Source organism: Aethalodelphis obliquidens, unplaced genomic scaffold, assembly GCF_003676395.1.
Source record: "Aethalodelphis obliquidens isolate GAN/ISIS:26980383/991018 unplaced genomic scaffold, ASM367639v1 scaffold41, whole genome shotgun sequence".
Lineage (NCBI taxonomy): Eukaryota > Metazoa > Chordata > Mammalia > Artiodactyla > Delphinidae > Aethalodelphis > Aethalodelphis obliquidens.
Window position 1 is genome coordinate 1,913,697 of NW_020837985.1, and position 27,561 is coordinate 1,941,257.

The 27,561-nt window shown below is 51.5% G+C and overlaps 2 protein-coding genes across 4 annotated transcripts in view; one reads left to right on the forward strand and one right to left on the reverse strand.

Annotated features, from left to right (window-relative positions):
• The window catches only part of SACK1A (scaffolding CK1 anchoring protein A), a 28,426-nt gene extending 3,469 nt beyond the window's left edge, over positions 1-24,957 (forward strand). Inside the window, exons 2-4 of one of the 2 annotated variants that reach the window (XM_027132369.1) lie at positions 7,398-7,565; positions 9,179-9,303; positions 24,329-24,957. In XM_027132369.1, coding sequence (XP_026988170.1) covers positions 7,398-7,565; positions 9,179-9,303; positions 24,329-24,494 — 459 coding nt within the window. In that variant the 3' untranslated portion in view covers positions 24,495-24,957. Of the gene's footprint in view, positions 1-7,397; positions 7,566-9,178; positions 9,304-17,568; positions 19,599-24,328 lie in introns of those variants that run through there. The other variant, XM_027132368.1, reaches the window with a different exon arrangement.
• Positions 12,565-27,561, reverse strand: part of CUNH8orf76 (chromosome unknown C8orf76 homolog) — a 43,809-nt gene continuing 28,812 nt past the window's right edge. The window contains exons 6-7 of one of the 2 annotated variants that reach the window (XM_027132372.1): positions 24,543-24,714; positions 12,565-12,681 (exon numbers count right to left, since the gene is read on the reverse strand). In XM_027132372.1, coding sequence (XP_026988173.1) covers positions 12,650-12,681; positions 24,543-24,714 — 204 coding nt within the window. In that variant the 3' untranslated portion in view covers positions 12,565-12,649. Of the gene's footprint in view, positions 12,682-24,453; positions 24,715-27,561 lie in introns of those variants that run through there. The other variant, XM_027132370.1, reaches the window with a different exon arrangement.

Below are 27,561 nucleotides of genomic sequence, written 5' to 3' on the forward strand. Positions count from 1 at the left end.
ACAGACGTCTAGAGGAGTGAGAGGTCTGGATGACCTGGAGGTAGGGAGGCGTGGAAAGGACTGTCAGGGAGGAGGAGGTTTTTGCTCACAGTGTCCTAGAAGCAGGAGGCACCACACACTGTGCAGGGCCACACGGGGAGCACCAGGGTGGCGAGGCAGGGCCAGGTGAACAGTTTAGGCTTGGCTACTTTGAATAATTCTAGCAGGCTCTGGGCCACCTATGGTCCCTGGTTGTCCCATAGCTGGCACTGGGGTGGTTTAGGATGGGCAGGGAAATACTGTCTGGATGCTGGAGAGTCAGATAAAGGAGGCTTGGGACATGGCTCTGGATTGCTCGGTTAGCATATCAGAGGCTGCGCCTAGTCGAAGTGCTTGTGATCTCTAGTAATCAGTTGGCGCTGGGATGTCAAAGTGTCATAAAACACAGAAAACAAAAAACACGAATTATCCATCCTCCAAGTGTGGTCCAGGATCCCTTCCAGTGGGTCTGTGAGGTCCTGCCCTTTCTAACCACTTATCTGTGTGAGGCCGGATTATCTTCATATATCTCCTTCCCAACAACACATCACAACAGATTGCTGCAGGAGCCGATGTGAGAACCAGCTGTCTCCTGGTAAGCCAGACACCACAGAGAGTTGCAGAACTGTAAAAGGATGCCATTCTGCTCACTCATTTTGCTGCTGCTTTGGAAAGTATAGTTATTTTTGCTTTAAAATTGTTATTTATGTTAACATGTAATGGGCTTAATATTGTTTTAAGTAAGGAATATTAGTTATTTTAAAATAACTAATAAACACTAAGAATTTTCTCTGTTTGTTTCTAATCTGACAAGTCTCAGTAGTTATGACCCACAGAAACCAGAGCCCTTTGGAGCCTCAGTAACTTCTAAGAGTGTCAAGGGGTCCCAAGACCAAAAAGGTGGAGAACTTGAGCAGGCAAGCCCCCTGTCCCTGCTCGATCCCCTCTCCCTCTCCCTTTCACTGCACAGAGAAAAATCTATTCAGTTCTCTGGGGAGGTGGGGGGACAGTGGGGTGAGCATGCAGAGGACCAAGGGGGCAGCTGTGAGAAGGTCCCAAAGAAGCTCCCCCCACCCCTAGGTGTCAAGGACCACCTTTTCAGGCCAAGCTCCTGCCCTGGGAGCAGCTGAACAAGGGACAAGGGTGGAGGGATGGGACACAGCAAGAAGTCTGAGCAGGAACTGCACAATCCTGCCCCCACCCCTACTGCGCCCCCAGGGAGCTGACGAGCAGGTCTGCCTCATGCCTGACAACTGGGATTCCAGGGCCTCGAACACCACCAGGGTCCCCAGGGCGAGGTCTCCGGGTGTTCCCCCGACAAGGGCCGCTGAGGGACGGGCAGACCTGGGAGAGAGGGGTCTAGCCTGCCAGGCCTGTGGGGTCTCTGGGCAACAGGGCGCCTATACCCAGCCCAGGTCTCATCTAGGTCCCGCCAGAGTGGGGTGGGACGGCCCCCAAGGGCCAGCAGAGATGCTCCCTGCGCCCCCGGCATCCTCCTGGGATCTGTGATTGGCCTGTCTCCCTTCCCACAGGAGTTCCCTAGAGGAAGTCCCTCTCCCCCTCTGGGAGGCGGGGCTCAGCGCTGGCATATTGTCACTGCTCCAGATTGGCGGTGAGGGAGGGGAGCGCCAGGCACACCCAGAGGCGACACAAACAGGTGGGAACATGTGGTTGCAGGGGGATGGTCCTCTCACTGCTGCCTTTTTAAGGGCTGCTGGCCCCCTCGCACTGTGGTCAGCAGATAGGTGATGGGGGAGGGTCCACCTGGGCCCCCTTCCCTTCTTCTGTCCACATTCTCTTTGAGTTCTGCTCTGGGGTCCCCCAACCCTCCCAGGGCTTGACTCTCCCTACTTGGCCCATCCTAACCCACAAGCAGAGGAGGGACAGGCTGTATCCGATGTAAACAGAGATCAGAGTCCTTCTCTTAGGCCTGCAGTAGACTGCAGTTGGGAGCATGACTCTGGGTTGGGGTCTGGGGCATCTCCTCGCATTCCAGCTTTTGGAAAGTTACTTAACATCTCTGCACTCCTGGCTCTTCACCCGGGAAGCCAGGGTAACTGTGTTGTGAAGGTTACAGGGGACGAACATACGGCTGAGAGTAGGTGCTCAAGAAAGAGTTGCTGGAGGATTCCCTGGTGGCGCAGTGGTTGGGAGTCCGCCTGCCGATGCGGGGGGACACGGGTTCGTGCCCCGGTCTGGGAGGATCCCAAATGCCGCGGAGCGGCTGGGCCCGTGAGCCATGGCCGCTGAGCCTGCGCGTCCGGAGCCTGTGCTCCGCAACAGGAGAGGCCGCAACAGTGAGAGGCTCGCGTACCGCAAAAAAAAAAAAAGAAAGAAAGAAAGAAAGAGTTGCTGCTGTTATTACTCATCCACCAAAAGCAAGCTCAAAAACGGAGCATCAGCACGTAGGAGAGAAAGAGGGAAAAGTAGTAATCGACGCACAAACTGGGCCTTGGGGTGCTAAGCGCCCCCAACAACTGGCCCCAACATGCTTGGTGGTCCCACCAGGACCCAAATCCTCTTTCCCCTCCTGCCCCCTGCCCTTCCCAAAGCAGCAGGATTTCCAGCCCATGAGGAACTCACGTCTGCCGGGCAGGTAGTGAGGGATTCTCAGCCAGAATTTGAGGTCTCCGCAGGATGACCCCTGTCTGTGGGTATCACCCTAGTTGACCAGCAGCCCCCTGGCTGGGCCCCGCCATCTCACTGAAACTCCAGATTCTCAGAGCCTGCCGGCCAGGCAGCGCTCCCAGACCAACTTCCTTCCTTAGCACAGGAAGTACCTCCTTCCCGTTCTCAGCCAACCCCACACTTCTGGGCTGGGCCGTCTGATTGGCCCTAATAAGAACCCTACTCTGTTTCTTTTTTATGCCCATAGTGGTGTGGGCACTAATTTTAACCGTCTCCCATAACCTGAATTAAAACAACATTCTCTCATGGTGTTATTCTAACATTATCCACACTTGCTTAAGAATAATGCATATAAAAATCACAATCATATTTTAACGACACACTTTACTTCTGCATATGTTTCCGTTTATATTACCTGGGCTTACGGTTAGACCCAACTTACATAACAGCTAATGCTCTTCTATCGTGCAATGTTTTATAGGTAAAGAAACTGAGGCCCAGAGATGGTAAGTGAGTTGTCCGAAGGCACTCAGCTAGCCTCCACTAGCGCCACAGCTGGAGCTAAAGTTCCCTATCTTCCAGATCGTTTTTCCCCTGGATTATGTGCTACTGCTCTGTATTAGTTTCCTAGGGCTGCCGTAACAAATTATCACACATTTCGTGGCTCGAAACAACAGATAAGGGCTTCCCTCATGGCACAGTGGTTAAGAATCCGCCTGCCAATGCAGGGGACACGGGTTCGAGCCCTGGTCTGGGAAGATCCCACATGCCGCGGAGCAACTAAGTCCGCGTGCCACAACTGCTGAGCCTGCGCTCTGAAGCCCGGGAGCCACCACTGCTGAAGCCAACGTGCCGCAACTACTGAAGGCCACACGCCTAGAGCCCGTGCTCCACAACAAGAGAAGCCACCGCAATGAGAAGCATGTGCACCGCAATGAAGAGTAGCCCCCGCTCACCACAACTAGAGAAAGCCCGCACACAGCAACGAAGACCCAACGCAGCCAAAAATAAAATAAAATAAATTTATCAAAAAAAAAACCCTTAAAACAAAACAAAACAAAACACAGATAAGTATTCTTTCACAGTTCTGGAGGCCAGAAGTCCAAAATCAAGGTGTCAGCTGGGCCATACTCCCTCGAAAAACTCTAGGGGAGGATCCTTCCCTCCTCTCCCAGCTGCTAGTGGCTCAGGTGATTCTTGGCTTATGGCTACAGAAGTCCAGTCTCTGCTCCCGTCCTCACGTGGCCTTCTCCTCTTCTCCCTGTCTCTCCTCTGAGGGCCTTTTATAAGAACACTTGTCATTAGACTCAGCGTTCACCAGAAAGCCCAGGATGATCTCATCTTGAGAATCTTAATTACATCTGCAAAGACCTTTTTTCCAAATGAGGTCACATCCACGGTTCTGGTGGTTAGGATGCAGACATATCTTTTGGGACCTGATTGATCAACACACTACACCCTGCGAGGTAGGACGCCCACGTAGGGGATGCAAGAAGTTATTGGCCTTGAATCGATCCAGCTGGGAGGCAATCCCAAAAGGAGGCAAACAAGATAAACCTAGCTATCATGAGCCTGTCCTTCCAAGCATCGCTTAAGTCAGGACGCTGGGTTTTTTGCAAACCTCTCCCCTTCTCTGTCAATCGGTCACCTGCTTACCAGCCCTGTCTCTGCCAACGAAGACTCACTGGAACACAACTGGGAGGATTTACTGACCTGCTGGGAAGAGAGCATTGTCTCTTTTGCCAATACCTTGGATGAGGAGGCATTTATCTTTCAGGAGAGAGGACCTTATTGGTGCCATAAGCTTCAATGTGCACATATACCTAATTGTGTGTTAACAGGGCCATGGCTCTAAAGGATCAGGGGCCTCACTATTACAGCAGCTCTAGCTCTAGTGACCTCTAGCCGAGGGTGAGCAATTTCTTCGCAGTTCCGTCTCCGGTCCAGACACCCACATCAACTGAGCAGAAAGTCAGCCCCGAGTGGGTACCAGCCATCTCCTTCACCTGCCTCCAGGATACTCTTCTTGTCCTTGCTACTTCCCAGATGTGGATGGTCAAAAAAATTTATTGTAATTAGTAGAAAAGTGGTTGAACGTTATTATTACAGGTAATGTTGAAGAAAAGATCGCCATAGTCCCCCATCCAAATATGACTGTTAGTTTTTGCTTTGCACTCATCTATCCATACACCACCTTCCCTTGCTGGCAATAATAATGGACATGCTATCATTTTGTGCTTTGGTTTTTTTTTTTCCACTTAATTCATTAATTGTTAATGCACATTTGTTGAGCATATATTAAACAGCAAGTTTTACTTTAACATTTCACCGTGATTTATAGTTTCTTTTTTTTTAATTAATTTATTTATTTTTGGCTGCGTTGGGTCTTCGTTACTGTGCATGGGCTTTCTCTAGATGCAGCGAGTAGGGGTTACTCTTCATTGTGGTTCGAGGGCTTCTCATTGCGGTGGCTTCTCTTGTTGTGGAGCATGGGCTCTAGGTGTGCAGGCTTCAGTAGTTGTGGCGCACGGGCTTCAGTAGTTGTGCCACGCAGGCTCAGTAGTTATGGTGCCCGGGCCTAGTTGCTCCGCAGCATCTTCCTGGACTAGGGCTCGAACCTGTGTCCCCTGCACTGGCAGGCAGATTCTTAACCACTGCACCACCAGGGAAGTCCTATAGTTTCTATGTAACCATTATAATGATCATTTTTACTGGCTGCCTAATAATCCACTTCTCAACACACCACAATTTAGGTACTAGGAAGGACTTTTGATTGAGTGACAAAGAGTTCTAGTTCTGTTCCATTCCACTGTGTGGGAGGCTTTCCCACAGCACCAAGCAATTCTTGGACATCAGCTGGGTGTCCTACAACTCAACTCATGCCAATTGCAAGCCGAGATTGTCACCTGTGCTTCTGACCAACTAGCGACGGATTAGAGATTCCAACAACACCCTCCTTGGGTTTGATCAATTTGCTAGAGTGGCTGAGAGCAGAGAAACTTTTTCCTTAATAGAGTACCGGTTTATTATAAAAGGATATAACTCAGGAACAGCCAGAGGGAAGAGATGCATAGTGCATCGCTCTGAGTGCACCAATCTCCCTAAACCCTCACGTGCCCAACAACGAGATGCTTTCTGAACCCTCTCCTTCTGGGTGTTTATGGAGCTTCATTACATAGGCGTGATTGATCAAATCATTGGCCATTGGTGACTAATTAACCTCCAGCTCCTCCCTTCTCCACCAGAGGCTGTGGGGTTAGACTAAAAGTTCCAACCCTCTGATCACAAGGTTGGTCCTCCTGGCGAAGAGCTCCACATCCTTAAGTGCCAATGCCCTTGGGTCTGAAAGTCTCCTCATTAACATAACAAAAGACCCCTTTATTGCTCTCAGCTCTCATCAGGTTGGAAATTCCCAGGGTATTAGGAGCTCTGTGCCAGAAACCTATATGAAGACCAAATATACATTTCTTATTATAAGTCACAACATCACAGAAAGTAACCCCAAAAAGCTTAAGAAGGGGACCATGCATTGACGTCCTCAGTGGACAAGTCAAGCATAGGATTGGCTTCAGAGGTAACTGAAATCAGATGTCGAAAGGATGCTGCTGGGCATCTGTCTCCACCTCTTAGCCCTGGTTTCTCCAGATCCGGCTTTGCTTTCAGGCAAGCTGTCCCCACATGGGGCAAGATGGCTGCCAGCAGCTGTAGTTTATAATCTACTAGCTAAGCAATCCCAGTAGAAGGAATGCCTCCTTTCCCCAGGAGTCCCAGCAATAGTCCTGGGCTGACTCCCATGAGGATAACATGTCATGTGACCACCTTTGGGCCAATCCCTGTGGCCAGTGGTCTGGCTTCAGTGTGCCTCCCCCACACCCAATCCAGGGCACGGCAGTAACCCCACCCAAAGCACATGCATGGTGGAGCAGAGGTAATTCCTTCAAGTGAGCTTGGGGGAGTTCCCTGGCGGTCCAGTGGTTAGGAATGGGCGCTTCCTCTGCAGGGGGCCCGGGGTCTATCCCTGGCTGGGGAACTAAGATCCCACAAGTCGCACGGTGTAGGCCAAAAATAAAATAAAGTGAGCTCGGGGTGCTGTTGGCAGGAAGGAGGGGTGCCTGGCAGGCAGGAACACACACGTCTCTCCCCGTTGTTGGCTATCTAGGGCCCCCCACCCCCCAAGTTTCTGCTATGATGGAGGATGCAGTACCTGCTGGCTGAGCTGGACTCCCTTCTCCATCCCACTGGGGCAGCTCAGCCTAGTCTAGTCTATATCCCCTGGGGTCTCCACAGGGATTTTGTTTGAGGCGAGGATTCCACGGCTTAAAAACATTTGCAAGCCAGTGGCCCTAGAGCGTCTTAAAGCTCCAAATGTTTGAGAGCCTGTGACTTTAAATCTGTCCCTCTCCTGTGACCCTGCCAGGCCACCTCCCCTTGGCCTCATCTCCCCCCCACCCCACCCCTGCCTCATCTTTTTGCTCATCTCCCCTTTCTCCTCTGCACTCTCCATGCCAGCAGTGGGTGGCGAGGCCAGAGGATCTGTGGTGGGGCTGGAAAGATGACGTCAGGACAGAGGCAGGGCCCGCACTGCAGCTCTGCGCCCCTCCTTGAGTCCTGCCCTGTCAGACCCTCCCCGCTCCAGTGCAGCAGCAAAGGGAACAGCTCTCCCAGGCCGGCTGGGACTGAGGGGGTTTGGCTGAAAGAAGTCAGCACCTGGCCCTGACTCTCTGGTGTCCGACCCCTCTGCCCTGGCCCAGGTCCTGGCCATCCTGATGGATGTGTTCACAGACGTGGAGATCTTCTGTGACATCCTAGAGGCGGCCAACAAGCGCGGGGTGTTCATCTGTGTGCTCCTGGACCAGGGAGGCGTGAAGCTCTTCCGGGAGATGTGTGACAAAGCCCAGATCTCTGACAGTCACCTCAAGGTAGGGTCCCATGACAGTGTAAAAGGTATTTTGTGTTAGGATAGAATAGGCTACGCTGTGGTAACGCATGCCTCCATCTCAATGGCTTAACACACATTCCTTTCTTGTTCAAAGTCCAGTTCAGACGGCCCTCCCTCACCTTGTAGCTGCACCACAAGGAATACACGGCCCCCGAGACATAGTAACAGGGAGGGAGAGGGAGGGAGGATTCTGAGGGATGTTTTTAGGGCCTGGCCTGGAAGAGATTTCCATCATTCCCGCTCATAGCCCTTTGACCTCACACAGCTCCACTGGGGGCTGGGAAGGATAAAGGGGCCCGACCTCTGCCTTTTCTCCTCTCAGCTGAGGAGCCCCAGTGGGTGCACTTCTGGGGCAGTGAGACATCCAGGACCTGTGTGACGCATCTTTAGGGCTCCACGGCCCCAACAGGATGCTGATCCTCTTGGACTTAACCAAACTCCTCACTTCCTTCTTCCAGCAAGGAGAAGGGAAACCCAGAGATGAGGGTTCACTTAGTCACGGCAAATTTGGGGCAGCTAGTTCAAGCTCTAACGTGAAACCGCCCACAGCTTTCACAAGCAGACCCAGCTGAACAGCTGACAGGTGGTTTCCTTGGTGACTGCCCCCCAGCTCAGGCAGGTCAGCCCCGGGAGACCCCAACCTCCCCGCCTTCCTCCTTCCCTTCCCCTCCACACTGACCGGGGATGCAGCTGAGTCCAGGCACCTCCGGTCGCCACAGGCCTCAGGTCCCCCGACTGCTGGGTCTGCTTGATGTAATGTGGATCACACGGCCTCAGCATGAGGCCATCGAAACAGGTCCAGAGAGTCAGTGCGGGCCTTGTCCTCGTGGCCCACACCCGCTGCACCAAGGGACAGTGGGACGTGGCCCTGTTCCCGCCACCCCCAGAGCTTGTGGAGAGGCTGGAAGGAGTGGTTGGAGGCGCTGGGCAACCCCTTCCCAGAGCCCGTCCAGCTACCAGCAGGCATTCTCGGCACCAGAAGCGTCCCGCCGGCCTCTGACAGCCCCCTGCCTCACCTGCCTTTCATTTCTTCAGCTTCCAGGGGTGCTGGCTTGAGGGCTGGAGCAGCGGGTGCCACTGGGGAGGAAAGGGACAAACAGGGCCACAATTTGGGTTGTGGCCACACCTTTTCTTACAGCAATCTAGGGTCCATTGAGGTCTCCACAAAGCCGCCCCCTCTGATTGCACTGGGCCTTCCCTCTGACCAGCCTAGAGTCAGGGACTCATGTCACTAAAGCCACTTACAGGGTGAGGCTGGGCTTGCCAGGCCTCTGTGGGCCATGGGAGCCTGGACTGAGGGCTCTGTGGACACCAGGCCCGCATCTTCCTTCTACTTTCTGCTTTGTTTGAATTCTACCGTCTCCCCTTTCTTTTCTTTTCTTCTTTTTTTTTTCCCCCATTACTCAAATAATGTCAGGACATTGAAGAAAATTTAGAAAATTCAGCCAAGGAAAACATAACAATGGCCCACAATCTCACCAGCTAGCAATAACCCTTCTACTCTTGGCAAGCATCCTTCCAGATGTTTTCTTGGGCAAGTGTGTGTCTCTGGGTACACAATTAGCGAGGACACCTTGACTTCCCTTGCAACAGAACGTTTCCGTCCGGAGCGTGGAAGGAGAGGTGTACTGCGCCAAGTCAGGCAGGAAGTTCGCCGGCCAAATCCAGGACAAGTTCATCATCTCAGACTGGAGATACGTCCTGTGCGGATCGTACAGGTGAGTGCTGCGCTTCACCTTCTGTCGGGGCTTTGCGGAGGCCAAGGCCCACACGCCCACCGGCAACCCCCTGGGGGAGCTGGGGACTCATCATATACACGAGGCTGGAGGCAGGACCAGCCTGCGTGAAAGGGGAAAATCTGGGCCCCTCCCGGGAGGACTTCGGGGTAGGGAGACACTTCCAAGTGCCTTGGTTTCCCTTTGCGTGGCAATAGGACATAAAATCCTGTTTCCCTCCTCAGATCTCTCAGGTGTGATTCTAAAGCCATGCGATTTGTTTGGTTGTGTATGGGGGCCCCATTTTATTTTTAAAATGTTTGGTTATTTTAATATAGTGAATGTATTGAGATGTAATTCACATGTCAGATACTTCACCCATTTAAAGTGTGCAATTCTTTTTAGCATCACTTTTCTCAACCGTAAAATGGGGATAACAATACTTCCCCTTGCAGATTATTGTTAAGACTCAACGAGATAAAATTTGCAAAGCCTAGTGTAGCTCCCAGCACACAGTAGGTGCTCAGTAAGTGGTTGCTATCAGCCAGCCAAAGCCCCAAGGGAAGGGACATGTAATAGGCAAGACTTGAAAGGGTGTGGGCTGAGAAGACGCTGGTCGTGAAGGGCTGCCCAGCAGAGCAGACCTGGGCGACACCACATTGGCTGGGGGAGAGGGTGTGTGGGCCGCGAGAAGGCTGGAGAGCACCGAGACAGCCCTCCTCTCACTTCAGAATTGCCAGGGCTTTCTGAGCTGTCACCATGTCCTAGATAAGATTACAAGCGTCACCCTCTGTGGCCCCTGACCACCAGCTTCCTGGCCCCTCCTCCACTTCCCTGTCAGAAGTGTCTCCAAATTTCGTGGGACCTCAGGCTGGCACTAGGGACGGGAAGTGGCAGCAGCCCAGCCTAGAAGATAGATAAGCTAAGTTCAGTTCCCAGCTCTGCAGCTTCCTGGCTGGGTGACCTCGGGCAAGTCACTGCACCTCTCTGTTCCTTCATTCACTCACCAGCTATGTAGAGACCTAGTAGATACAGACCAGGCCTGCTGCAGGCATGGAACAGGATGGGGCTCCCTCCTGCAGCTCTGCTCGAACTAGGCGGGTAACCGATAACAAACCCAGGGGAGGGAAGGATGGCGCCAGGGTGCCCCTCTCCGGCTCCCCATTTCCACCTCTTCCTGAGCCTGTTCTCCTCAGCTGTGCGAAGGGCCTGTGGCCTCCACCTCACAGGCTGCAGTAAAGGAAGCTGGGAGGCACTGTCCCTCTGCGAGGGGAAGAGCTGAGGTTTTACAACTAGTGTGCAGGGAGGGGGCTCAGGGACGAGGCAGCCCGGAGGGGGCACCTCCAGTGTCCTGGGGCCACTGAGCCCACGTCTGTTTCCACCCACAGCCTCTCCCCTCATCCTCTGCTCCATCCGGGGGCACCTGTGGAAAACGGAGCCCCCCTGCTTCTGATTCTCAGGCCCTGTCTCCAGCCCTTGGTTGTTTGTAAGAGGCTGAGGTGGGGCTGAACTCCCCTCCCCAAGTGGCCAAAGCCACCTTATCAGCCTTTTGTTCTTTCCCTAGAGAGGGACAAAGGCCTCTGGGCAGCAAGCACATAAAGCTCAGGGCAGGAGCTCAGCCTAAAACCCTACATCAGGCCTCTGACCTTGACCTCTGACCTTGACCAAGCACCACTAGACCGAGTTCACCACCTGGAGGGCAAGGGTGAGGGCCGGGCCTGGGCAGTTGCCCCAGACCCCAGGAGCCAAGCCTGGAGGGAGGGGTCAGTCAAAGCAGAGGAATTCTCGCACTCTTTTTTATTAGGTGAAATTCACGATAACATAAATTAACCATTTAAAATGTACAATTCAGAGGCACGTAGTACAGTCACAGCGTGTGCAACCATCACCACCATCTAGCTCCAAAACACTTCCATTGCCCCCAGAGAAACCACGCACCCATTGTACGGGGAGGAAAAACTCTCTTCTTTTTCGGCTACACAGCTTGTGGGACCTTAGTTCCCTGACCAGGGATCGAACCCGTGCTCCCTGCAGTGGAAGCGCAGTGGTTCCGTGCCACCACTGGACCACCAGGGAAGTCCCAGGAAACACTTTTTTCTAATACCCTTCTCGGTTCTCTGGCTGGGGCCCTGTAAAATGGACTGGTGAGAGAGAGATGAACAGGAGAAAAGCAGACAAATCTATTTAGTACAAGTTTTACGTGACACAGGAGCCTTCAAAAGGAAATGAAGACCCAAAGAAATGGTTAAACCTTAGTGTTTTTATATGAGGTTGGATGAAGAACGGACAGCCACGGTAAAACGTGATAGGACGAAAGGGAAGAGCTAAGGGTAGTTACTGGGAGAAACAGAGCAAGGCTGGTCCATTCGGATCCCTCTGAGTCCCCCTGCCCTTGGAGATAAGGATGCTCCTTTCCTCTGGGTACAGGGAGGGCATCTCTCACATGAGGGCCTTGTGACTGGCTTCAGGGAGAAGGGGGAGGTCAGAGAGTCCTTCCTGCACCTGCTTCTCAAATTCCTTCAGCTCAAAATAACGTCTTTTGTCAGAGCGGCATACACAGACGTGGGGATGACACATCCACAGCCCCTCCACCACTAAGCGGTCACTTCCCCTTCCCCATCTTTGAGCAACCAGTCGCAAGTGGCTTATTTAGCCATTACAAAGATTTCCATACATTTGAAAAGGACAGAGAAAGAAATTCTGAAAGGAGATGAAGAGGGGGGAAGCCTCTCCTCTTATTTTCAATAAGGAGAATTAACTCTCTCAGGTTTCATTTGTATTTGCCCTTTGAGCTCATCATGCAGGGGTGGCCTTGCCCTTGGAAGGGGCAGAAGGAAGCATAACCACCTTGCTGAGCTTTGTGCCAGGCCCTGGGCCAGGTGCGATCAGACCTTTAGTAAGGATTTAATCTTCGTGACTTCTTTTTTTTTTTTTTTGGCTTGCCACATGGCATGCGGGATCTTAGCTCCCCAACCAGGGAGCAAACCCCTGCCCCCTGCAGTGGAAGTGCAGAGTCCTAACCACTGGACAGCCAGGGAAGTCCCTTAATCCTCGTGACATTCTGAGGGAGGCATTATTCTTCTAAATGACAGATGGGAACTGAGGCACAGAGAGGGTAGGTGATTGGGTCAGGGTCACCAGCTTCCTTGACTAGGATCTCCAGCTCGTTAGTGCCTGCCGAGGCCAGGTCGGGCTTGATATGGGAGGTACCAGGAGGGGGGTGGCAGTGGGCTAGAAGACATGCCGGGCCATTCCTGGGAACTGTGGAGAATCCAGCTTCTGGAGGGAGGGCAGGACAACTATAATGTTTTTGCTCTCAACATTCAAAGGTGATCTGTTTGCCAGCCTTTCAGAGGATCCTTTTCCCTGGGACCCTTAGAGCTGTTTCCAATAAAAACAAAAAATCAATCAGAAAAGCCTTCACCCCATCCTTTCAGTCCACCTGTCTCTGGGCCCCTCCCTCTGGTTGCACACAGTTTTCCCAAACTGAAGGGCTCTGTCCATTTCTCTGGCTGAGTCGCGGGGGTGGGAGTGGGGAGGGTGTGCATTTCAACATTTCAGCTCTTGTTGAGGGTCTCACCCGCATAGGGCTGTGCCACATGCTGGGGACACAGAACTCCTCTCTCTCCTTAGGAAATGTAGATGAATGACCACAGGGTGTGGTATGGTGTGTGCTCTAAGATCAGCATGAGCTAAGAAAGTGCTCTGGGGTCAGCCAGGAGGGAGCTCCCACTTCTGCCGGCAGGTCCAGGAGGCTGGATTGAGGCTTGGAGGATGAAGAAGTTTGGGGCAGGGGTGAGGTGCAAAATCAGGCAGCTGCAACAGCATGAGCGACAGCATGGTATCAGCATGGCCTTCCAACCGGCTCCTGAGTCCACTCCTGCCCTGACCCCTGCTGCCACCCTGGGCTTTACCAGGAACAGAAAGATTTTTAAACACAAACAAGATCAAATCACTTCCATCCTTAAAATCCTTCGATGCATGTCATTGCTGCTAGGGGGGAAAAAAAATCCACCTTCTTACTGCGGCCTCTGTCTTAGCAGAATTCTTCTTCCCCTCCTCTGTGCTGCAGCCACACTGGCCTCTCCCCAGGTCTTTCATGCCTCAGGGTCTTTACACTTGCCGTTTATTCCCTTTGCTGGACAGCTCAATCCTGTTGTCCTTACCCTGCTAACTCATCTTGCCGGAGGCAGCTTCCAGATCATTCCCTAGAGACCTTTTCTGTGAACTTGTTTAGCCAAGATTTAAGAAAGATGACGTCGGGGCCTGAGCTGGGTCTGTTTTCTTTTCTATTGCTTCCTGGCAGGAAGTACAGTTAATACAGTGCCGGTATGTTTATACATGACCATAAATATTTGTTGAATGAATGGATGTTCATGTTAGGTCCTGGCCATCCAGTATGGCTAGAGGAATACAACTTTTGAAACTGTGCATCCCTGTCTATGAAATTGATTTAGTGGCTGATCCCCAGAATTCTTCAAAAATGAAATAGGACAGAACAAAAGTAATCAGAGCACTGAGGTAAAGGATGTTCTGGAGATTGTTGTGAGGTTATGTACGTATCTGTGTATGTGAGGAGGTTACAGTGTATCAATAAGATGTATTTCTCCAAGAACAGCCAAGATGAGTCTGAAGAAGAACAGGCAGGGCGGACTTGCCCTTGCAGATGGAGCTGTGGTAACCAAGACAATGTGGCATTGGGTGAAGGACACACACAAAGTGACAAATGGAACAGAACAGAAAGCCCAGACACAGACTCCCACATGACAGGGCATGTCAGAGCAGTGGGGAAAGGCGAAACCGGAAAAAAAAATGCTCCATGTGAGAAGGTGGATTCTACTTCACACATACACACTCACACATGCGGTGCACACACACAAAATCACCTCCTAATAGATTAAAAGAACTTAAATGTCAAAAACAAATTTTAAGACTCTTAGTAGAAAATATAGACGAATGTCTTTTAGACCTTAGGATAAGGATTAGGTGACTTAACATAGCCCCCGCTCTGTGTTAAACAGAACACAAAAAAGCATTAACTATAAAAGATTGCTAAATCTGACTGTATTACAATTAAGAACTCTGGTTCCCTCAAAGACAGCTCAAAGAATGTGAAAAGTCAGATTACAAACTGGGAGCAGGTTTTCATGATGCCCTGACAAGATTAGTGTCAAGAATCACAACGAACTCCCACAAACCACAAAAGAAACAGAACAATGAAAGTGTGGGGTGGGGGTGGGGGAGGTGAGAGCAGGCGGTTCACGGGGAGGAAACACAGGAAAAGATGTTCAGCATCCTCAGTGACCAGCAAAATGCAAATCAAGGCTAGAATGAGTTAACCATTTTATACCTATTCAGCAAAAAAAAAAAAAAAATTCGGTTGGCCAAAAAGTTCATTTAGGTTTTTCCATAGCATCTTACAGAAAAAGCTGAGCAAACTTCTGGCCAGCCAGTAAGAAGCCTGACAGTACAAAGAGTGCATTTACAAATCTCTACACTGCTGATGGGATTGCAAATCGGCACAGTGACTCTGGAAAGAGTGTGGCATTTTCTCTAAAGCTGAACATTCACCTAGCTTTGTCCAGCAATTCCACTCCTAGGTGTATTTCCAAGAGAAACGGGTCTGCAGGACAGTAGAAGACGGGTGTAAGAGTGTTCGCAGAAGCACTGGTCACAACAGGAGAACCATGGAAACAACCCAGATGCCTCTCAATGAGAGAATGTATGAATAAACCAGGATATAGCCCCCAGTGGAATATCATACAACAGTCAAAGACAAGTGAAGTACAGCAACAAGAGATAACATGGATAAACTGCAATGTTGAAGTGAAAAAAAATCCCCAAAGATTAATCCCCAAAGATATATGTTAAAAACAACGAAAATAGAAATATTTACAGTTGTTCCTCCGCATCTGTGGGGGATTTAGATACCAAAATCTGAGGATGCTCGAGTGCCTTATATAAAATGGTGTCGTATTTGCATATAACTTACCCATATCCTCCTGAATACTTTAAATCATCTCTAGATTACTTATAATACCTAATACAACGTAAATACTATGTAAAGAGCTGCCAATGGGGCAAATTCAAGTCTTGCCTTTTGAAACTTTCTGGAAAATTTTTTTCTGAATATTTTCCATCTGTGGTTGGTTGAATCGTCGGTGCAGAACTCGAGTATATGGAGGGCTGACGGTACTTTCAAGAGTATAGAAAACTTTTTCTTACTATAGAAAAAGGAAAGTTTGGGAACCATGACACAGGCTTCTGGGTGATGACTTCATCTATTTGGGGGAAACTGGATGGGTTCCTAGGAGGGACCATGTGATTAGATGCTGGTTATTGTCAATGCTAGCTTTTTATTTTAGGTGATGGGTTCATAGGTGCTTATTAGATTATTTAAAAAAACTAAGTAAAGGGATTTCCCTGGTGGTCCAGTGGTTAGGACTCTGCACTTTCACTGCCAAGAGCCCGGGTTCAATCCCTGGCCGGGGAACTAAGATCCCACAAGCCGCTTGGCGTGGCCAAAAAATAAAATAAAGCTGCAGAAATGTAAATGGGCCATTAATAGATCAATGATGAGAGTGGGTCTTGAGCCAAAAATTATGATTAAATCAACTATCTGTACTTAAGGGCCAAAAAAACAATAAAAATAAAATGTAATTCTTACCATGGGTGGTAATAAAAGAAAGTATAAAAGCTAGAGCACAGGATGAAAGGACATGTGGGGTGTAGAGGAGGGAAACCCATGAGCAGCGAGCAGGGTCAGGGGATGGCACTCAGGTGGTGCAGGGATACACAAGGGGCACAGGGGCACAGAGGGTGCATGGGGGCCTGAAACACTGCCAGGGCACCTTTGGACCTGCCTTTTTTTTGGGTGGGGGGCCATGTGGCGGGAGGGATCCTAGTTCCCTGACCAAGGATTGAACCCATGACCCCTGGAGTGGAAGTACAGGGTGTCTCAACCACTGGACCGCCAGGGAAGTCCCCTAGACCTGCTTTGTTAAGAAAGCATGCAGTTGCTTGTTCTAATCTAGCCTGATTCCAAAGAACACAGGGCGATTGATTTCTTCGTGTAGCCAAGAGTCCGGCTGTCCCAGAGTTTGCTGCCTTCCCCATCACCTGGTTGGCCAGAGGCACGGTATCAGCTGCTCACCTCTCTGGGGTGCATGGGTGGCTCCTGGGCAGGAGGTGAGGTTTAAACAAAGCCTCGCTGCTCTTCCCAGGATTGCTCCGGCCTTGCGTGGGCCCTGCCCTGCCTCACAGAGCAGGGGACTCCAGAAGCTGGGTCCGCCTTTTGGTGGCAAGACACGCGGGCTGGGGGCTGGGGGCTGGGGGCTGGAGGCTGAGACTCTTGGTTGGGTCCTTTCTGTCCCCCACAGTGACCCTGTCCCCCTCTGACCATGCTGTCCTCATTGCTCCCCACGCCTAGGTCCACAGTATTAGGGACCCAGGAATCTCTCAAATGATGTTCTTGGTGGGTCTCCTGTGCTGCCACCAGGCTTTTTTGCGGGGAGTGGGGTGATGAGGGGAGTTTCCCATCAGAGATAGAAAGGAATCTGTTTAAATTAGGGAATCATAAAAGGTAACACACAAATGCCTTGAACATTTTGTTTCCATTTAAAATGTGTAAATGGAGAGAAGGCCAAGGCCTCTGCTTAAGGGCGGCCTCCCGTGGGTGTCTGGGCAAGCCCACTGATGCGGCATCTTTCCCATCCTGTGGGCTCACCCCTGTGTTCTCCTTTCCATCCCCCAAAGAGCACAGGAGTCTTCCCCCCACTCGCACCCCTTCCGGCCCATTTGCCTGAAAACTGGGCTACACCCTTCAGCTTTTCATGGAAATACAGCCCTTCCTTCCAAGGAGCAGCCCCAGACTGCTAACCTATTTGGTTAGAAGAGGCAGGTGTCACACCTGTCACAGGTGGAGCCGCTAAGGCCCCAGCAGCTGGTGACTCACATCAGCACAGAATTGGGGACACTGGCACTCGGCCCCTTTGGGCCTCCACAGGGATCTTCTAAGGGGCCATAATCTGCGCACCAGGAAGGAACACTGACCGGAGGCCCAGATTCACTCTGCATCTTAGCTACTCCCCTGCAAACACTTGCTGGTCTCTGAGCTTCAGTTCTCCCATCTGTGGGAGGGGAGGGTTTGGGCCTGGGTGGAAGCAGCCAGCGCGGAGAAGCAGTGGGCACGCATTAGTGGCCCTTCGGGCGCAGGGTGCCCAAGCCCTCCCCATCCCCAGCCCTCACTCTCTCTCCTCTCGCCTCCAGCTTCACCTGGCTCTGTGGGCATGTGCACAGAAACATCCTCTCCAAGTTCACGGGCCAGGCGGTGGAGCTGTTTGACGAGGAGTTCTGCCACCTCTACGCCTCCTCCAAGCCCGTGATGGGCCTCAAGTCGCCCAGGCCGGCCGCACCCCTCCAGCCCAGAGCAGCCCCCGGCCCCCGACCCGGCCGCCTCAGTGGCAGTAGCTGCTCCACCAGCGACGGCACGTCCTCCAACCCCTTCAGCAGCCTGTCGACAGGCAGCAACCCCCAGAACCGGAGTCTGTCCACGTCCTCGGGGCCCGGCAGCCCCCTGGCCCCAAACCCACCTCTGGCCCCTAGGTTCCAGCCCTATCATGGCCCTTGGAGGGCCCTGACCTCACAGGCCCACTTCTCCCCGAGGCCCCATGATGGCCTGTTTGCTCTCTACAGCAACCTCAACGGCTACAGGCCTACGCGGCTGCAGGTCGAGCAGCTTGGCCTGGTGCCCAGGGTGGCCCACACCTGGAGGCCCTTTCTACAGGCCTCCCCAAATTTCTGAAGGGTTCCTTCCTCCAGCTGACCTCCCCAGGGCCAAAGCTGGGCATTCTCGGATTTTCTGGCTCAAGGACCCTACCTTAATCAGTGGCCCTTTGAACTAAAGGCACTTGGACGAAACCATTGCCTGTGTTTGAATGTTCCCAGGCCTCAGACGGTTCGCTTCCTGACCCCCACACTTCCCTGGGTTCCCCTCTCTAGTATGGCTTATGCAGCACATTCCAGAAGTTTCCAGGGAGGTGGCGGGCAGGGAGCTAGAGGACAAAATCATGAAAATAGAGCCCCTTTCTCCAAAGAGCAGCCAGTGCTTTCATATTAACATTTTCCAAATCTCTGTAATGTGAGAAGGGGCTGATGCAGCCCGAGTTTTACATATAGATAAACTGAGGCACTGAGAGCCAGGGGGCAGGTGTGACCAAGGTACTCCTGTGTCCCAGTGCCCAGGGGTGGTCTGCTCCCCAGAGATTCTGGAGAGACAGATTCAGGAGAAAGTATGGGGACATTCTAGATGTTTCTGGGAGGGGAGGTAAACTCCTCCTCCCTGGAAGAGCATAATACTAGAGTATCCCTGGACCGATGAATGAGGGATGAGGCCCCAGAACCTGCCACTGTAAGTTATGTGTGGCTGGTTGAAAGGGTGGCCACCAAGGGTGGAGCAAACCAAGGCATCTAGGGGATGGACATGGACAAGGCAGTTTGGCAGCTCAGGTTTTTGCTCTGAAGAGCCTTAGGCTGGCCTGGAGGTCCATGGAGTCTGGGCTGGAACCCAGGGGTTTGAGTTGTCAGATCTGGGAATGGCCCTGCAGCAGTGCTTCAGGAAGCCTTGAGCAACCAATGAGGACCCCGCATTGACCTTGCAGCTCCCAGGCTTAGTCAGCTACCTCCAGATCCAGGCCCCTCACCAGTCTCATCATTCTTTCCTTCTCAGTCACAGCATGTCCTGTTTGTTGCTGGGGTGGTAATAGATGCTAAGGACACAGCGTTGCTGGGGTAGAAGGAACACAGGATGCTGAGGGAGCACAAAGGAGGGCCAGCCAGCCCAGCTTGGGAGGCCAGGGGACACTTCCCAGAGAAGCGACAGGTAACCCAAGACCTAAGGAACAAGGCTGTATGGCTGGGGCGAGGGATGCGACTTGGGCTGTTTCAGTCCAAGAGAAGCAGGGGCAAAAGCCCCACACATGTCTTTTGGTTTCCATGTCCTCCACCGCCACCAAGTCGTCTCAGCAAATGTCTTCCTGTAGCCCTTCTCCGGCTCAGAAGCTTTGCCTTTGCTGCGGAGGCTGGAGGGACAATCCTTCCTCCTGGTGGCCTCTGAATCCTGATGCACATGGCATCCCGAGTCGTGCTCTGCAGAGGGCATCTCCCTGCAGCCCAGCCCTGTTTGTATTTGTCCAACACTCCTGGCAGAGGCAGAGGCAGAGGCATCTTTGCTTTTGTTTTAAACTGTGTTTCTGTCCTCACTTCACCTTTTTATTCCTTAGTTCCTGAAAATCCAACAATAACACCAAAAGCCCTTTGGCTGCTGAAGGTTGGTTTTTTTTTTAAAAAAATAAATCCATTTATTTATTTATTTTTGGCTGCCTTGGGTCTTTGTTGCTGCATGTGGGCTTTCTCTAGTTGCAGCGAGCAGGGGCTACTCTTCGTTGAGGTGTGCAGGCTTCTCACGCGGTGGCTTCTCTTGTTGCAGAGCATGGGCTCTAGGCGTGTGGGCTTCAGTAGTTGCAGCACGTTGGCTTCAGCAGTGGTGGCTCCCGGGCTTCAGAGCGCAGGCTCAGCAGTTGTGGCACGCGGGCTTAGTTGCTCCGCGGCATGTGGGATCTTCCCAGACCAGGGCACGAACCCGTGTCCCCTGCCTTGGCAGGCAGATTCTTTACCACTGCACCACCAGGGAAGCCCCTCCTGAAGGTTTTTTAAACCCCGGTCCTGATGACCGCTGTCATGAGGTTAGAATGACCAGGGCTGTGGAGTGTCCTAAGCTTGATTTCACAGCCTGACGAGAAAGCTTTGGGAAGGTAAAGCTTGCTGGGGTGCCCAGAGCTCCACAGGTGGGCTCTGTCCCCACGTCCGGCTCAGTCTGGGTGGAGAGGGGGTCTGCAGCCAGAACAAGCCCTCCTCCTCCACCGGCCAGTTTCCCCTCTGCGGTCGTCTTAGGGGTTTGCGAGTATTGTTTTTCCTCCGCTGAGCACCTTGTCACTTCCTCGTGATCCCAGCCGGCCGGGAAGTTAGGTTTGGTTGGCTTTGGCCAGTGGAATGCGAGCTGAAGTGTTGAGGACTGCTTCCAGCTTTTAAGCACTTGGGTGCAGATGGCCTTACCTCAAGATGGAGCCCCTTTCACCAGCCCAGGTTTCTAGGAGACTACAAAGAACAGGACACGCCTACCGCACTGACCTGCGGTGGCTAAGTGGTATGAGCAAGAAATAAACTTTTGCTGTTTAAGCCACTGAGAGTTGGGGCTGTTTCTTACTGCACCATGATCCAGCCTAGCCTGACTGAGAAAATCTCGGGACCCACTGATGTGAGGCTGGGCCGTTCCTTTGTGGGACTGGACTCTCCAGGGCCCCCAGCCTTGGGCTCTTGTCCCCAAACATTATTTCCACCTGGGGACTACGTGGCTTTTACACACCTGGCAAGGCAGCGCTTGAAAGCCAAAGCAAGTCCTTATCCAAGTTTCCAATCCTCCCAAACCCAGTTTTGCCCAGCTTTAATTCTGCTCCAGGCGGGACTCACACCTGCAACTGCCTTGGCAGGCCTGTTTGCTGGGGGCCATCCTGAGACGTACAGAGTTTCTCCTACAGTGTGAAATTCAATGACAGCAGTGGAGTGCCCACCGTGTGCCAAACAGATTTCAGCAACAGGCAAAGAGACCCAGCTTCACATCTGTCCTGGAGAATGCCAGAGTCAGCTGGGGGCGGCGCCCATGAGAACCACCACCGTGAAAAACATGAGAGAATGGGAATTCCCTGGTGGTCCAGTGGTGAGGACTCTGCGCTCTCACTGCCGAGGGCCCGGGTTCGATCCCTGGTTGGGGAACTAAGATCCCACAAGCTGCGCGAGGCGCTGCCCCCCAAAAAAAGAACATAAGAGAATGAAATTGTATGATGGTCATGTTCGGGGGGACACGGTGGAAACACAGTCCCCAACCAGGGATCAGGGATACTATTACCCACCTGTAGGGTTATCAGCCAGGACTGGGGTGTTGATTGGAATGAGCATCCCTTCCCCTCAGGCCTCCCTCTCCTAGAAATGATCTGTGGCATTCATTGGTCCTCACCAGATCTCCCTATCTGTATTGTAAGAGGCCCCCCATGGGTGGTCCCGCACACAATGGATGCTAACTGACTGGTCAAGGAGCTTTGCTCCTGAGGGGGTCAAACATTCAGACACCCCAGGGTGACCTGTACTCGCCCTCACCTTGACCTGGGCTCCCTGCCTCTCCTCTGCTGGCCCTGCTGGCCTGGCCTAGAAGTGCTAGAGCCGCATCTTCACATGATTCATTTTCTGGACTCAGTCCAAAAAGCTGTTGGACACAGAGAAACTGTCACTCATTTTCTCAGCTTCCTCCTGAAGAGGAAAAACTGTCATCAGAGAATGTAAATATTGCAGACACACGTACGAGTATAAACGACCTTTTTCCCTGGTTGCTCACTGCATATCCACTGAGATAGACATGCTGCCTCCCAGGGGCTCCATACTTCACTCCTCTGCAGGGTGTGGTGAGTGAGGGTGTCCACACGATGATGTGCCAGCCTGAGTGGACAGAGAGGCCCAGAGGAGGTGGCGTAGCGTGAGGCTGCAGTGTGTGCACAAGGCCAAACGTGAGGGGAGGGTGGAATCCAGCTCTCATAAGTGTGCTTGCCAAGGCCACCTTCCTCCACTGCCTGCTCACCGCGCCAGGCAAATTCACACAGACACCTTCTAGGCCGGTGGGCTGGGCTCTGAGAACAGAGTTTCTAGACCCACCCACTGAAATGGTTGCTAATGAGGAAGCCCCAAGCTCTCTGAACCTCATTTTCCCTGTGATCCTGAAGTGCACAAGCCAGGCCTCTCCCCTGACTTTTCAGAAATGGTGAGGACCCGTCCACTGGGGCTGCTATAACAAAATACCAAAGACTGGGTGGCTTCTAAACCACAGACATTTCTCACAGCTCTGGAGGCCGGGACTCCAAGATCAGGGTGCCGGCATGGTTGGGTTCTGGGGAAGGCCTTCTTCCTGGTTTGCAGGTGGTCACCTCTCACTGTGTCATCACATGGTGGAAGGGACAACCTAGCTCTCTGGGGCCTCTTTTCTAAGAGAACAAATCCTACTAATGAGGGCTCCATGCTTATGACTTAATCACCTCTCAAAGGCCCTGCCTCCTAACACCATCACCTTGGGGATTATGTTTCAACATGAGAATTTTGGGACGACACAAACATGCAATCTATAGCAAAAGGTCATAAGCATAGAAGGTATCTGAGAGAAAAAGAAATGAGTAAGAAGTCCTCTCAGGGGATGGGAACATCCCTTGTTTGGAAGAGAGTGCATTTATTTGCCAGGGCTGCCGTAACAAAATACCACGGACTCGGTGACTTAAACAGCAGACGTTTATATTCTCACAGTTGTGGAGGCTGAACTCCGGGATCAAGGTGTCAGCAGGACTGGTTTCTCCTGAGGCCTCTCTCCTTGGCTCGCAGATGGCCATCCTCTTGCTGTGTGCTTATGTAGTCTTTCCTCTGTCCATATGCATCCCTAGTGTCTTTTTTTTTTTTTTTTTTTTTTTGCGGTACGCGGGCCTCTCACTGCTGTGGCCTCTCCCGTTGCGGAGCACAGGCTCCGGATGCACAGGCTCAGCAGCCACAGCTCACGAGCCCAGCCGCTCCGCGGCATGTGGGATCTTCCCGGACCGGGGCACGAACCCGTGTCCCCTGCATCGGCAGGCGGACTCTCAACCACTGTGCCACCAGGGAAGCCCCCTAGTGTCTTTTTGTGTGTGTCCAAATTTCTTTTCCTTATAAGGACACCAGTCAAATTGGATTATGAATTTAAGGAGATGAAGTTGACAAAGGATGGACTTTTGATGGCTTATTTTATGCGTCAACTTGACTGGACCATGGGGTGCCCATGTATTTGGCCGAACATTGTTCTGGGTGTTTCTGTGCGGGTGTTTTTGGATGAGATAAACATTTAAAATGGTAGTGTAAGTAAAGCAGATTGCCCTTGCGAACGCGGGTAGGCCTCCCCAATCAGCTGAAGACCTGACAACAAAAAGGCTGACTCTCCCCCAGATAAGAAAGAGTTCCTCCTGCCTGACTGCCTTCAAACTGGGACATAGGTTTTTCCTGCCATCAGACTCAAACTGAAACACTGGCTCTTCCTGGGGCTTGAACCTGCTGGTCTTTAGAACTAGACCACTGGCTCTCCTGGGTCTCCAACTTGCCGACTCAACCTGTAGGTCTTGGAACTTGACAGCTTCCACAACTGTGTGAGCCAATTCCTCATAATAAATCTCTCTGTACATAAGTAGCTATAGATATAGACAGATAATATAGACACAGAGATGCAGATACACATACAGCTATAGATACACACATCCTATTGGTTCCATTTCTCTGGAGAATCCTGACTAATACAGATTTTGGTGCCAGGAGCTTAAAGGTCTTATCTCCTAATACGGTCATATTCTGAGGTACTGGGTTAGGGCTTCAACGTATGCCTTTTAGGGGGACACAATCAGGCATAAGAGGCAGGCCTCCCGTGTCGGCCCACATGGCCAGAGGAGCCCCGGCTCTGTACACCCACCTACAGCTGCTCGCCCTCCGCCCCCGCACACTCCCCGGCCGCGCTGCAGGACAGTGGGCACCTGCGTCACCTCAGCTGGGCCTCCGGAGGTGGCCCTTCTCAATACAAACTGCTCCTCTCTACCAGCAGAGCCAGCACTTGCTTCTGGTGGCCGGCTGCTCTTCGAGAACGGCGGCCCTAAAGTGGAAAGGTCCCAGGGCCGGCTCCCCGATTTTTCCCCCCAACGCCCACAGCTGTGCTGTCCTCCCAGCACAGCTCCTGTGAGAGGCACACCAGCACTGCTGCTCTGGGAGCCCTCCCTGTGGCCACGGTATGAAGCAGCATCCAGTTCAGAGTCCCCTGGCTGAATGATTCTGTCCCCCGTCCTTGGAGGCCAGCCCTGGCTTCCATTCCCAAAGGGCCTGAATTCATGTATTTAACCACACGCTTGTCCCCAACCCTGTCCCCCAGTATGCCAGGGGCTGGGCAGCCCGCATGGGTGGAAACAGCGGTGTCGCAGCTCCCAGAGGGCTTATGTGATGGTGCCAAGAGCCTCCCTGCCTCCAGCGTTTGCAGTTCCCTGATCGGTGGTTTGCTGTTCCCTGATCGGTGGTTTGCTGGGTCTACAAGGGAATGAAGGCGGAAGGAGAGATCGAGCTGAGACCTGAAAGTAAGGAGGACTCACCTGTGCACAAGGCAGGAGGGGCAGTGGGCAAAGCTGTCAAGAGTTTGGCCTTTTCCAGGTGGGAAAGCCCTTCAGGGTAACAAACTCCACAACAGTGTGGATTCCCCAAAGCGTTGGGAGCTCTCAGTGACTTGAGTTCACCTCCACCCTCCACGTTAGTGCTCGTTATCTCCTAGACCCAGAAAACACGTATTGCACGAAGCTGAAAGGTTGTTTAACACATAGAAAGTGAAACCAGATTTATCGGCTTAAAGCACAACCCTAAACCAGCCATTCCCGGGCTCAGAGACCTTTCATAGCTCAGTATATCCCACGCCAAGTCAAGTTTCCTACCAGGCACTCAAGATCATCCATCATTTGACACCGGTTTACCCGCCCAGCCTCATTACCCACCACATCCCTTCACACCCACTAACCTGGATGACCAGCCTTCATGTCCTCCAGGCCTTGGCTGCTCTCATCCCTCGACTGCGAAACCTCGCGGGCCTGCCTTCCATTCTCTGCCGAGGCTGCTACAAACCACCCCCTCACCAGGTCCAGCTCAGATGTTACCGCCTTCGTGAAAACCCCCTTCCTCTGCACTCCTGCGCTGTCAAGTCCTCCCTCCTGACCCTTATTTGCCACTTATGTGGATGTCCTATTACGTCTACTAGAGATGGAAGCTCCTTGGAAATAGGTCTTGTCTAATATGTATAAAATGGATAACTAATAAGAACCTGCTGTATAAAAAAATAAAAATTAAAAAAAAAAAAGATGAATTTCTCAAGCTTTTTCAGTCCACGATACCAAGCCAAGGCCCTTCCACAAACTTGGGCTCTATTAGATGACTTGCCAGAGACAGAATTATGAATTCCTGGTAATTACTAATGAAATCAGAAATGAAGTCCTTACCATTTGATTCAAGTCATTCCAATTCTGAAGACTAACATCAGTTATAAGAACAGATCAATGATATTCTGAAACTTTGTTTTTTTAAAAAAACAAAACCAAAAAACCTCAGTTACTAGGAGAAAACTGATCCCCTTTAGCCATGCAAAGCATGAGAAATGACCTTAAGTCCTTGGTTCTCTGTCAACCTTACTGTTCTCTAGCACACCCAGCGGTCTTTGTTCACAGCAAAGCTTAGACTCTTTACTTACAATCTCTCTCTCACCTGTGGATCACACCTGAGTAGGAAAACTTTTGCACCTTTTGTTTAGGATAAAGCAATTCTGTGGTCCTTCTCCCTAGGGATTCCATTCAAAGTCTCATTTCCCTCCAGCTTCTATAGAGATTGCCTTACTGTCAGTAAAATCATTCAGCTTTTGCCCTGGGTTGATTATGTATCAAGGGCTATGTTTGATGATTCGGAAAGAAAGGAGACATTGTCACTATCCTCATGTAGCTCACTGCCTAATGAAAAGGACAGAAAAATTAAACGTGTCACAGGTGGAATGTCACAGGTAAGCACAGGGTACTAAGGGGGCGCGTAGAAAGGGATCCAAACTGAGACTTAGAGAGACAGGAAGTATTCTGGAGAAAGGTGATGGCTAAAATAAATTCTAAAAAAAAAAAATAGGTGTTGTGTCTTATCTTTGGTATCTCCTACAGCGATGCTCTATCAAGGTTTTACAAAAGAATGTCATTTAAAAAAGAAATAGCCTTCTGAGACACAATGTCTTATTCTAAAACCAAGATTGAAAGGACCCAAGTGGTCCATACTAGGATTCTTTGGTTGCAAGTAGCAGAAACTGAAACTAGCTCAAGCAATCTTAAGTTATGGGTAGGTTACTTTGTATATTGGTTTCCGATGGCGGCTGTAACAAATGACCACAAACATCATGGCACAAAACAACACAAATGTATCACCTTATAGTTTCTAGTTCAGAATTCCCACATTGGTTTCACTGGACTGAAATTAAGGCATCAGCAGGGCTGTGTTCCCCCCTGGACACCCTAGGAGAGAATGTTTCCTTGCCTTTTCTAACTTCTACAGGCCGCCCGCACTCCTTGGCCCATGGCCTCTTCCTCCATCTTCAAAGCCAGCCGCACAGCATCTCTCTGACCCTGACCCACTCCTTCTGCCTCCGTGTGATGGCTAATTTTATGTCAACTTGACTGGCTAAGGGATGCCCAGATAACTACTAAAACATTATTCTGGGTGTGTCTTGAGAGTGTTTCTGGAGGAGATTGGCATTTGAGCTGGTGAATTAAGTAAGATCACCCTCCCCAGTGCAGGTGGGAACCATCCATTTGTCAAAGGCTTGAATGGAACAAAAAGGCAGAGGGAGGATGAATTTGCGCTCTCTGCTTGAGCTGGGACATCTACCTTCTGCCCTTGGACATCGGCACTCCTGGTTCTCGGGCTTTTGGACTCAGATCAAGACTTACCCCATCAGCCCCCTGATTTTCAGGCCTTCAGACTTCAACTGAATGGTATTATTGGTTTTCCCCGTTCTCCAGCTTGCAGAAGGCAGCTGGTGGGACTTCTTGGCCTCCATAACCACTTGAGCTAATTCCTATACTAAATCTCCTCTCACATGCATCTGTATCAGACCTATTGGGTCTGTTTCTCTGGCAAGTCCTAATACACTCCATCTTCCATTTGCTAAGATCTCAGTGACTACACTGGGCTCACCTGGGTAATACTCTCTATTTTAAGGTCAGTTGATAAGCAACCTTAATTCCCCTTTGCATTGTAACCTAACATATTCACAGGCTGGGACACCCTGGGGGACCAGGACACCTTTGGGAGCCATTATTTCGCCTGCCACACTCCAGGTGTTTCGTGGAGGCCTCAACCAAAACTGTAGCTGGGCCTCCAGAACAGGAAGGGCCTGGAATCAGGAGGCAGCAGAGCAGACTGTCCCTCTGCCCCTTTCTGGGCATCTCTTTCATCCTCTTTCTGCAGACCTGCTCTGTCTATCCCCCATTCCATTTGGCAAACACAGCCACCCCCCAGTTTTGACCCAGTTTCAGACATGAGAAGACTCATTTCTACATCTCTAGGGGAGATCCTGACTGGCTCACCTTAGGTCAG